This window comes from Camellia sinensis, chromosome 9 (assembly GCF_055761805.1).
Source record: "Camellia sinensis isolate YWXY chromosome 9, ASM5576180v1, whole genome shotgun sequence".
Taxonomy (NCBI): Eukaryota; Viridiplantae; Streptophyta; class Magnoliopsida; order Ericales; family Theaceae; genus Camellia; species Camellia sinensis.
Window position 1 is genome coordinate 199,282,690 of NC_138969.1, and position 13,371 is coordinate 199,296,060.

Genomic DNA, 13,371 nt, shown 5'->3' on the forward strand with positions numbered 1-13,371 from the left:
TTATCACATTTTCTTAAATTAATTTCATACTTAAATTCATAGATCAAATCCATAATCTAAAAATTTATATGAAACTAGACTTCTCAAATTTCATCTTTTAGTTACAAATTACCAGATTTGGCTTAATATAGAATTTTAATAAATTTTCAAACATATAGTAAAATCTATCTTATAGTTTCAGATTTAATTAAAATTTTGTATAAATTCGTACAAAACTCAATAATTGTTTCAAAAATTCCTCGATGAACTAGACATCATTCCCAACAACTTTATAGAAGAAATCATCTTCAAATTTTGAGATAAAATTGTCTAAAAATTTGTACAAATTTTCTGGTAGATTTAAGGGCCAAATAAAATATTCAATAATCTTTTTAATGGCATAAACTACACATGCAAGTCCAAATTTCACAATATTATCATGATTTTAAGACTACCAATATCTTTAAAGATTTGATATACAAATCATAAATTTACATACAACTATAAATAAAATTCTTTTTACAAATTTAGTCATTTATATATAAATATAATCTGAAAATTTCAAATAAATAAGAGGATTTTCTTACTTAATAATAGGATGATGAAATGGTAGAAAATTTTAGCTTCTTTAATCTCCCACTCTTCTTCTTCTCCTACTGCTTTGTTGCTCACAGAATTTTCTTTTTCCTTATTTCCTCACTGAATGCAAGAATGCATATATATATATACACACACAATGCATTTCTCTCTCTCTCTCTCCTAGTCATTCTGTGGAATCTAATCAAATTTTGCAAGTCCAAGGCACATAATTGGGTCTCATCTCCTATATTGCATGCAAGCAGACAAGTGGCAATGTTGCCACCAAAAAAATCTGCCAAAGTTTTTTTTTTTTTTTTTTTTTTTTTTTGTATATTTGTGTATTTGTGTTGGTTTTTTAAAATTGATATACTAAGATTTTTAACTAAGATATTTGGTAAGAATAATTATCATATTGAATTCTTATTAAAATAATTTATAAACAACAATTATTGAATATCTATAAAATTATTATTCTTAATAATATCTTTATTTGTGATTAAATTGAATTAATTTAAAACTAACTTTTACACTAATATGTATTTCAGATAAACTCTAGATAAGTTAATTAATTAATTAATTATTATTTTTAGAATAATTAAATGTAAATTTTCACAAGTTATTAATTGTTAAATTAATTCTCAAGCAGAGTTGAATTCCAACCTCTCTCTTACAAGAACCTAAGTGTTACTGTCGATGGTAAATTTGTCTCCATAGAAATTTAGTTTGATGATGAGTCATGTCTCATCTTTCCTATCAGAAAAATCCAAAGTCAAAGGCCTCCCCAACCTATATTGGTTTGAGGACTCTCCAACAATCAAATCAGCTTAATATCATATATGATTATATTAAATATTAACTATATGTATGACTTTTTTTTGCCCTTAAATGTGGTGGTATTGTGTCCTTTTATAAGCAAATGGTACTTGATTTGTCACCACTGTAGGCCGTTGAATATTCTCTGTTGAAAAATGATCCGGACCTCCTTTCCTCCTATTCTCACCACCCCACACACGTCGGGGTTAAAAAAGTATAAAAAGGTCAAATATGCTATATAAGTTAACATGATAAAATATTATTTTTTATTCATAATTAGTATAAAAGTAAAAAAAATTCAAAACAAAAACTAAATAAAATTAAAAAAGTCAGATTAAAAAGTTTTAATAAAAAAAATTGACTATATTAATTAATACCAAACGAACTCTCTAAAAATCTTCTTGGACCGAATTATCTTCTACAGTTACCTTCATACTACTAGTTTGTAACATTTACGCCATCTTTCGCAAAAGGGTTTTACTTTTTCTTTGTAACACATTTGTCATGAAATGACAAGAAGTACTGACATAAAGTAAAGAGATTGGGAAGGTGCCAACTAATAATTGGTGAAGTCTCCTACTTTGATTTTAGGTTGGATTGCAAGAGTGGTAATGAAGGCTATGTTTGTTTAGCTATCAGAGGAGAGAGATCGAACTAATAAACAGTGAGATTTACTTAAAGACTATTTTGTTAGGAATATGAGTAAGGAAATTAATTATTCCGTTAGACTAGCAACCTTTTTATTGGTAAGAATCTCACAAAAAGGTTGAGATTAAAAATTAAGTAGGAGAATTAATAAATTTTTAAATGATTTGTAAGTAAAATTTATATTTATTAGAAAAAAAAATTATAATATTAAAAGAATACTAAAATAAAAAAAATTATATATTAATATTATTTATAATATTACTAATCCGATAATATATAAACAAACACTTTTTATTATACATTTTTAATCTAATATTCATTTTTTTCTTTTTTTTAATCGGCATCAATTTAATATCATCATACTTTCAATTCTATATCAGTGTGTTTTGTTTGAGTTTTTTGTATTAAGTCTTTTGAAAATTGAATTTTTTAGTTTTCGTGTTTTTTTGTTTTTAGTGAATATTTTTAAAATTTTAAACATTTTTTTTACTTTTTTAGATGCACCTTACTTAGATGTATTTAAAAAGTAAAAAATTTGTGAAAAAATATTTTAAAAAATTAATAAATACATAAAAATATAAAAAATGTACTGAATTCTTGTATTTTTTTTTATATTTGTGGTATTTAGTGAATTTTTAAAAGATTTTTTTTATAATTTTTTTACTTTTTAGGTATATTTATGTTAGGTGTGTCTAAAAAGTAAAAAAAAATTGCTTAAAATATTTAAAAAATTCAGTAAAAAAAACATAAAAAATAAGAAAATAAAATTTTCTGAAAAGTATTTTTTGAAAAATAAAAACAAGCAATTCCTTCCCTTCTATGGAGTCAAAAAGTGCTATGATCATCGGCCATCAATGAGGTCAAAACTGGCAACTAGGATGATGGGAGTTAGACCCACTGAAGAACTGTGTGGACTGGCACAGCAGATCCTCTAATCCAAAGCCATCAACATACATAATTGTACATGTGATGTATGTCTATAATAAAGAGAGAGAATCAAAGGGAATATAGATATTTGACTTTTGACTGATTCCATATTTTGTGGCCGTGATTCTCGTACGTATTCGGATATTCCATCTGAGTATTCACACACAAATATGCACAAATAATCTTCTGTCCTATGTGGAGATGCAATTTGCAATTTAAATGCCTGTTTATTTATTAACTGTTTTAGAAAACACTAGAAAATACTGTTTGCATTTGTAAATTTATATAGTGCACGTTTCAAGTTGGCTTTTTCATAACTTTTTACCTTTTTATAAAAAAAAAAAATGCATTGAAGTAGTTATTATTATTTTTATATAAAAAAAATTGATATCACATTTGATTTTTTTAACTCATGACAAATGACTTGATTGTTAACTTTTTTAAGTAGTTCTCCAACAGACCCATAAAATAATCTCAAAATTTTATCTTTATATATCTCTTATATAAGTATATATATATACAAATAAATTAAAAGTAACTATAAAATAGAAAAAAGCAAAACAAGACAAAATAATATCTCATTAATTTGTGGGTAATCCACGATATCACATTTGTGTATTTGATTATTACAAATGTTATGATTTAATCATATAACCATTATAATTAAAAATGAGTTATAACAAACATCGCTTAAGGTATAATTAAAAAATTCTTTAATCATAACTAAAATAATGTCAATAGATTATAATCAAATACTCCAAAAGTCATAACCAAAAGTGTACATATAATTTTTCTTAATTTGTATTTTATATATATATATATATATATATAATTATCTTATCATTATGATACCTATAATCGACTCTTTATCAAAACGGCAAAAAGTGCAACACAAAAATTATAAATAAATAAATACTCTCTTAAAGTAAATTGTTAAATAAAAAAAAATAAAAAATAAAAAAATCATTTGGCTCGTGATATATATATATATATATATATATATTTTGAGTAAAATCCAAAACCCACATTATTATATCTCTGGCAGAATATAAAATAGTAAAAAAAAATCACATCAACGGTTGAAGAATACTATTTTAGTTATTTTTTAATTTTTTATTAGAAGATGTATAAAAGATAGAGAGAGTTATGTGACACTTTATAATAATTTTTTTGACTTTTTGATTAAAATCGAAAGTTGCGAAACGAGTTAGAAGACCATTTATAAAATCACTTACAACACATGATCTCATGTAATCAATTATGTGTGTGTAATATTGTTGCATTAGCAATAGTTAATCCTAAAATTATAAATCACACTTCTTCTTAGGAATGATATGTTAACAACTTGAATTTGCAAATTTAATTACTAATTTTTAATCTTATAAAATGAAAATTTTAAATTTGAAATGAATAATTACAATTAATTTTTAAAAAAGGGTATATGCTATGAAAAGGATGGTCTATTAAACTAATGTATTATTAATATAATATTATGTTTAAAAATTAATCAAAGTTGAACATTATATATGCATATATTAATAAGCGGACTAATAATCTCAGATCAAACTGAGCTTCTGAGAAATTGGGGCATTGATTACAAAGTTTAAAATAAAATAAGTAAAGATAAAAAAACAAGGACAAATTCACAATTTCTCATTGTATGAAAAGGACAACGTCAAGTATTATTGTATAGGTGTGGGCCAAACTACTAAAGTCAGACAAGAAGACAATCAATCACATCACCTTTTCAGGCTAATTATTCAGCTATTTTAAGATATATATACGTAATATTTTATAAGAGTTTGGATCATCGGTTTCGCACTCCAAAAACGACGTCATTTTAATTTTTAATTTTTGATTTTTTGATTTTTAGTTTTCACCCCCTTTTCATTTACCTTTATGCACCCAAAACCCCTCAGCTCCACCATCCCCTTCCCCCAACCTTCTCTCTCTATTACAACAGACACCAAATTAAAGTCCAAACTTCAAATGGAGGCACTCACAAAAAACTCTCCATACCCACATCATCTGTTTACATTCCACCATCAACCCTCTGTGTGCGTATGTGTGTTGGTAATAGCAGAGAAGAGAGAAAAATGAAGCTGTCAGCATTGCAACAGAGCTACATCAATCGCTAAAACAACAACTTCTGAGACTCACCGTTGCTGGACGCGTCTTAAGACGGCATAATCGAATCTTCGGCGGCTGTATTCTGGCTAGTCCTCCACTGCCTCTACTGCCTCATCAGCCTCGTCCTTGGTTTCCGATTCTCTCGCTTCATCTTCTTCCTCTTCTTCTCCACATCCATTACTTCCAACCTCTACTCCACCTTACCCTTACGCACCGCCACTGAGCTCTCCAATTCCCTAACTGTTCATACCACCCCACAAAATAACCAATCTCCGTTGTTTCTCTCTCCCTCGTATTCCTCCGTCGTCGTCTCTCTCTGTGTCTAGCGTCTCTCTCTCTTTTCTCTGTCAGGGCTAAACAGATCAGATGATGGAGAAAGATGAAAGTGGGCAGGAAACTCAAATTTTTGGGGGAAAAAAATAATAACACTAAACAAAACGATATAGTTTTGGCCAAAACAACGTCGTTTTGAAGCGTGGTAGGGAGGGCTGCAGGATAGTGCGGCCGATGATCCAGACTCATTTTATAGTATTATAATTGATAAAAAAAGGTAGGTAGGTGAGAAATGATGTTAGGTGAGCCGATGATCCAGACTCATTTTATAGTATTATAATTGATAAAAAAAGGTAGGTAGGTGAGAAATGATGTTAGGTGATTAAGAAACATGAACAGACATATTCAACGATAATTGGTTAGAAAGTAGAAATACATGATATTTTGAAAATTTTAATAATTTCCCCCTTTTCAAGTTTGTTTTTAAGACCAAAATGCATCTTTGTGATCCCTTGCTTAATGCTTGTTGAGCAATACATTTTGTGTCAAAAATTTTATTAAATATTTCACATGTGAGACTTACATTACATGGATTTTATATGAGTTTTAAATTCGTATGAAATATTTGATAAAAATTTTAATAAAATTTTTAAGATCTTTAATATTATTCTGAAAATATTGAAAGAGTGTTGAAGTTTTTAGGGTAAATTATAAATACACATCTTGAGGTTTGCTTAAAATACAAATTACCTCATGTGATTTGGAAAATTATAAATATCTTCCTGTCATAATTTTTTATTTAACAGAATTAATTGAAAAAGTGAAATTTTTAACTGTTCACCTATATAATAATAAAATTATCTGAATTATTAATTAAAATAAAATTTTAAACATTATTAAAAACTGCTAATTAACTTGATAATTTATTAATAAAAAAACCTATCTATTATGAAATTAGAAACCTTAAAGGGTATAATATAATTTTTAGAATCATAAAAAATAATTTATAATTTAAATAAATCTCAAGAAGTATGTTTATAATTTACCCAAATTTTTAATGGATAACCAAAGAGAGCTCATTCGTGGACTATTGTAGGACATGAATTATAAATTGAGTAATATATATTTTAACATAAAAAAATAACATCAATATTTTTAAATTAAGTATGGATCATACATGTCATATATGTTTAAACACCAGTATGGGCGGATGCGTATTGGCCCCGTTTGGTGTACCTGTTAAAATAGTTTATAAATTAAAATTTAACAGATTATAGATTATGACTTTAATTAGAAGTTGTCAATCTGTTTAGTGTAGCTGTTGAATTATAAATTTAAGTTGCTGAGTAGTGTTTGTTAAATAAGCTGTGAAATAGTTTTTTCAATTAATTTCTATTTTTTATTTGTCTACATTTCTCGTAAAAAATAATAATAATAATCTATAGTCCATTTGAGTTTTTTTCTATTTTTAAAAAAATAAAAAATAAAAAAATTTAAGAGTATAACCATAAATTAACATGTCCACAGCAGAAACTGATAATCAGAAGCAAGGGGTGAGCAGCTTCTCAGAATCAGCTTTTTTGAGTTAAAATAAGCTGTTAGAATCAGAAACTGTTTGAAATAAGTTTAACCAAACAGTCCAAAATAATTTTTTCAAAACTAAAAGCCATAAGTTGACTCTGAAAAGCTGAAACAAACACCCCCATTGACTGACACAATACAAAGAAATTGTTCAATATTTTTATAATATTACGTGAATTTATTTCTTAATTAATCATTATTTAATATGACTTTCATGTTTTTTAATCACTCAATACAACACTTCACCTATTTACTTTTTCACCAATCATAATACTATAGAATATCACATGTCGATACTCCAAAATAGATAATGTTAAGAATATTAAATTTTCTACCAAATAAATTACTAAATATCTTATATTACAGACCCCACATCACATGTTCATATAATGTTAAGAATATTAAATTTTTTATCAAATAAATAATTAAATGACTTATAGGACAGACCCCGCACTAATGACTAAATGTCTACATTGCAGACCCCACAGACATTTAATTATTTATTTAAAATTTAAATTCTATAACATCTTATTACTGAATAATTACCCATACATATCACAGTTAAAACTCTGGTGAAATACGTATAGACTGATATTTAAGATTCTAAAGACTTGTATGCACTGCTGTTATACTAGTTTGTTTGTCTTCTCGTATATAATTTTCTCTCTCTCTCTCTCTCTCTCTCTCAATTCTCAAACTACGAAGAAACTCTGATGCAATCCAAGATTCTTAGCAACAGGTTGAAGTACTTGTGATCATCATCATCATCAAGTTGTTTCATCGTTTTGGGTTTTTGTTTACCCTAAAAAATAACAGCAGTCATGATAGAGACCGGAGATTCGCATTCTGATGAAGGGCAGAGCAATACTGAGACGAGAAATTTTAGCAGCATATGTGAGATAGAAGAAGAAAAAGAAGAAGAGAGTTGGAGCGAGGTGTTTGAGATCGACAACAGAGAGCCTATGCCGGCGATCAAAGAAGAATTCGATGGCAGTGTCTTCTCCTTTGATTTCCAAAACGGAGAAGATGTGGTTTATGTGGCGGTGGGGAAGACAGATAGTGAGTCGTCGAGCATGGACGCCCTCGTGTGGACTCTCAACCACGTCGCCACTCCTTCTACGCTTGTTTTTCTCATCCATATCTTCCCTGAACTCCGTTTCATCCCAACCCCACGTAAATTCTTCTCTCTTTATATTCATTGATATATCGATTAATACTGTTTTATATCGTCTAATAATTTAACTGTATTGTTAATATTGATACGTATCCGCATACATACAGTCTGTTGTGGTGGGTGGGTGGGTGGGGATGAGAAAGGTGTGGTCAAAACCGCTGTGTACGACCCACATGAAACATCTAACCCAAGTCTCACCCACCCACCTTTTGGCTTTACTTGGATAAAAAACAATGGTTACTAAATTTCAGGACATGTGTTTTATAGCTAACTTTATTATTACATGATGAGATAATTACATGGATGTTATATTTATGCAAAATAGTTTTGTCCTTTCGGGTTACCGAGTTTGGAGATGTCTAAAACAGATCTGAGCTAGGTAGGTGTTGACTTCATGTGGGAACAATTGCGTACAAAAAGTATAATTTGGGATTTGGTAGGATTAATTGAATCTTTTTCACATCACAATTAGAATGCCTGCATTTTTTAGGTGTGGTTGGCAATTGATTAATTTTTATATATATATATATATATATATTTATTTACTACAAACACAAAGCTCTATCCATAGGACAGACCACCCTACCATATGTTTTTTAGAGTTTTTGAGCTGGGTATCAAACCTTTTTATACATGCACAAGAAGTTAGAAATTGGATGGGTCATTCCTACCAATTAAATTCTCTTGATTTATGGGATCTGTGGTGTGTCATTTTAACACAAAAAAGAATATATGGTCATTTCATTCTTATTTTTTAGAGAAGATGATTATGTTTCGCACTATAGAGATTACTAATCAAAAACAACTAACTCCTGCAAGAAGCTAGACACTGTTATTGTGTTTGATTGGAGATTTGAAGTGTAACGCCCTCAAAATAATAACAATAAACCCATCAGATAAGACATGCATTTACATTTAAACTAACCACATTCCTTTCATTCATTAGAATTCCATTACATAAGTATTACATGTTAACCTCATAACAAAATGCCCTACGGGCTTACAGCCTTCCAAGTTAACACTTGGTTACAACAAAGAGTTCTAACTCGTTTACACATTAAGCCCTTGGCTTGAAATTACATGTAATACATCAAAAGTAAAACGACAAAACTATGCCCGCCACTAGCCTCCCAGCTATATCCTTGGAGGTGGCATGCTTCCTGCACCTGAAAATGATATTCCCATATAGGGTGAGCCACAGCCCAGTAGAAATACACTAAACCAACCATGGACAATGACTAAAATATTAGCAATTGATAGATGGTCAACACCGATACATCCACATAAATCACATATTTATGTCAACGACTTACAAGTCCCAATTACTTTTCATTTTCCCTTTTTCAACAGATAAGCATACTAGCTCTATCATCATTTCCACAGATACGTATAAATACTATATCTCACATTCAGATAAGCATAAAAACTATATCCACATTCTCAACAGATATGTATAACAACAATATCCACAGATAAGCATACAAGCTGTATCCACACTTCACCAAGATAAGCATATGAGCTCTATCTTCACTTCTCTAGACAAGCATATTAGCTCTGTCTACGGAGTTCATCCCCTATCTCCTCCCAATACCTATCCGGTTTAGAGGTACATCCCCTATCTTCCCCTAAACCGCGGAGTACATCCCCTATCTCCTCCTCTACACATAACGTATATAAACACATTGGTTCTATATACAATCACACAATTAATGTATTCTATCAACTGTCAAGTTCCATGACACATTCCATTGATTAGTTTCAGTTTGCCTAATCAACATGCATTGTCTACAACAATCACGACTATCCTCCACCGATAGCCCAAAGCAGTTATTTCTAAACAGAAAATAAATGCACAATGGATATTAAATCCACATTTCATTTCTTCATTCTTCTCAATTAATCATCCCAATTAATTAAACAATGTAATTAGGTCAATTCCCATAATTAACATTTCAACCCTTAGGTCCCATTTCATCAATGATTCAACAATCATTCCATTTCTCTATGCCAAACATGCATCTAGGTTTATTATGAATAAAACCCCAACTTTTGTAAAATTACACAAAAGCCCCAAACTTTCACAAAATTACCAAACCAAGCCCAACATCTCAAAATACCAAAATTTAAAGACAAAACTCATAGAGAGGAGTAGGATATCCCTACCTTGAAGTTTTAGCCCAAAAGGAGATGAAGACTCCAAGATCAACTTGCTCCAAATCCAAACTTTTTCAGATTAAATCGAAGCTCTCAACACCCTCTACCTTTTTAACAAAGGCCCTAGGCTAGATTCACACCCTAGGGAGATCAAACCTTAGAGAGAGTGCAAGTTTAGAGAGAGAGAGTGTCGGATTAAGGGTTTGCTCAAAGAAAAGAAATGAAAAAGTGATATTTTAGACGCTGCTGTGCGCTGATATAAAACACGCTCGCTCGAGCGAAGGATTGGTCGCTCGAGCGACCAGACACAGAAAACTCTCGCTCGAGCCAAGAAGTTCTCGATCGAGCGAAGAAAAACCCAGACCGCTCGAGCCACGAAAAGCTCGCTCGAGCCAGGAAAGACAGCTCTCAGGTCCAGAACCGGTGCAACACCACTCTCGCTCGAGCGACAAACTCCTCGCTCGAGCGAAGGACCAAAAAATCTGGGCAGCAACACTAGGCTCCCAAACGCAACCAACCTGTAGCAAACCTGTCCAACACATCCCATAACTCAATATACAAAGTAAAGAGGATGCAAACTAGAAAATAAACAACTACCAACATCCACGGACACACGTCCGGATCACTGTGCAACAAGGGTAAACCCGGGATCGCTATAAGAGGGATTTGAAAAGAGAAAAAAAATTAGATGAAATGTAAATAAATACACTTACATTTCACCTAATTTCACACACATTTTCTCTTTTTCTTTTCAAATCTCTTCTCAAATTCCCTTACCAAACACAACATTAGTGTTGCTCGACCGATTATGATAAGAGAAAATTTTTCATATACCTTTCCTTGTAGGACTTTCTTTTGGGGAAACTGTCTTCCTTCCTCAACCATGTGTCCTTGGTAGGTGGTAGTACTAGTGCTCCTGATTTGCCATGTAGCACAATTGGCCAGGGTGTAACTTTGCCAAACAAGCTTTCCGGCCCCAAGGGGCTGAGATGTAGGCGATATACGGTTGGCCATCTAACCTCCTCCCACGGTGTCCCTCTACTATTAGTGATCAATTTGGCCACGTGATAGGCCGGTCCATTGATGAGAAAGTATATTAGTTCATAATTTCTGAATCTACCTATAAACAAGCAATATGTTGGTTAAAGGTGACTAGACGGGGGAAACATGGTTTTAACTCTTAGGTATGTTTTTTTTCTTAGCTGAATGTAAAATTCTTTTGTAGCATTCATACTTCCTAATATATATATATATATATACATATATATATGCTCGCTGTTAACTTTCTTTGCTTCTCTCTACTCTACACACCTCAATCAAAACAAAAAGTTAAAAGGCCATACATTTATTTATTTACTTTTTGGTGATGACAGTAGGAAAGATGCCAATAAGTCAAGTGAACCCAGAGCAGAAGGAGAACCACATGAACCAAGAAAGAAGCAAGAGAAGAGAATTCCTTCAAAAGTTCCTTGATGTCTGCTCTGCTTCAAAGGTACCTACCTAGTACAAATACAACTAACTAAACCATCTGCTATGCTTGTGTAATTTTATATATAATTTTTTTATTAATTTGTTGAATGAAGAGTATGAATTGATTTTGAAAACTAATTATAAGTAGCAGTTATTTAGTGGATTTGGTGTGTTTATTTATTTAGTTAGTAATTCTATGGACATTTTTAGAAATCGAAATTGTGTGACAAAGCCTCAAAAATATGTTTTTAGCCAACTGTTATGATTTGTCTACTGGATCACACTCACATAGTGTGTGCCCACACTAGTATATATGTGTAAATGTACTTCTTCTCACACATCACATAGCACTTGGGGAGCTAATTGTTTGTTTATGTTAATCTTTGCTTGAAAATGAAATGAAAACAGGTTAAAGTGGATACAATACTAATAGAGAGTGACATGGAGGCAAAGGCATTACTGGACCTTATTCCCATCCTCAACATTAGAAAGCTGGTGCTGGGCACCAACAAATCCAGTCTCAAGTAAAACTTCCAACACCACCCACAACACTTCCATCCACCACCATAATAGTAAGGCTAGAGACCAAGAATCCAAACAGTGTGTGATTCATATTTATTTTAAGTGCGAGCCTGGCCTTACAAAGTTGAATATGAATCACACTAATTTTGTAAACATTTTTTTATGTATGAGTTCTTGGTGGTTAGTATTACTTCCAAAAAACCCATTTCTTTATATTCTTATTATTTTTATCACTATTTTTTTGGGTGTAGGAAATTGAGATCTAGGAGAGGAAATGGGATAGCTGATCAGGTACTTCAGAATGCACCAGAATTCTGTGAGGTGAAGATCATCTGTGAAGGAAAGGAAGTGATGATGGACGTTGACAATGCCATGATGACTCAATCACCCTCTCCTTCTTCACGTGGCAATCTTGTTGATAGTCCCAGTTCCAGAGCACCACCAGAGGAGGTGAAGGTGGTTGTAGCGGATCAGAAAAATAATGATTCGTTTCGGTGCGCTTGTTTTAAACCAAAGGTTATGTATTGATATAATTAATAAACCATGTAATTAGAGACATATGGGCGGGGATAGCTCAGTTGGGAGAGCGTCAGACTGAAGATCTGAAGGTCACGTGTTCGATCCACGTTCACCGCATCGTGTGGTTGTTTCTTTTTTATTCCATATTGATCTGGACCACATCCCATGTTCTCTGTTTTTTTCTTTTTGTTTTCTTTCTTTAATTATTTTGATGCTGAGTGTGTGTATCCACACACTTCTTCTTCCTTCTATTCAGATTGCTAATTCAGCGATAGCAACTTTTAAATGTGACTATGCTCGGGAAAAAAAAAAGAAAGAAAAAAAAGTGTTATATATCAAATTCAAAGCAACGAGTTACTTTTAATCTAACATTCTTGTTTCTCTCAACAACTTAGTTGCAATTCCCTTGTGCTTTCTGACATTATAAACCTTTCTTCTTTTTAGTATGCCGCTCCTCGAGCGAAGAACTTACCTCTTTTGATTAGGAGCTGGAGTAAGTGGATTCTTTTTTAAAAATTCGCATCAATTTGATCATTACTCAATTTTTTCACCCTCTTTTCCTACATTTCACTCTCCCATACATGGTTCCCCCTATAAAGATA

General features: G+C 31.3%; 1 protein-coding gene and 1 non-coding gene across 2 annotated transcripts; both read left to right on the forward strand.

The window, feature by feature from the left end:
* The first annotated feature begins 7,260 nt into the window (after window positions 1–7,260).
* Window positions 7,261–13,020, forward strand: LOC114296144 (Adenine nucleotide alpha hydrolases-like superfamily protein). Its single transcript, XM_028240434.2, has 4 exons — window positions 7,261–8,103; window positions 11,632–11,750; window positions 12,137–12,252; window positions 12,502–13,020. Exons 1-4 carry the CDS (start codon window positions 7,752–7,754, stop codon window positions 12,776–12,778), a joined length of 864 nt encoding a protein of 287 aa, XP_028096235.2. The 5' UTR covers window positions 7,261–7,751; the 3' UTR covers window positions 12,779–13,020.
* TRNAF-GAA (transfer RNA phenylalanine (anticodon GAA)) lies at window positions 12,814–12,886 on the forward strand. Its single transcript has one exon. It is a non-coding gene; the product is annotated as a tRNA-Phe (tRNA).
* Window positions 13,021–13,371: the final 351 nt, after the last annotated feature.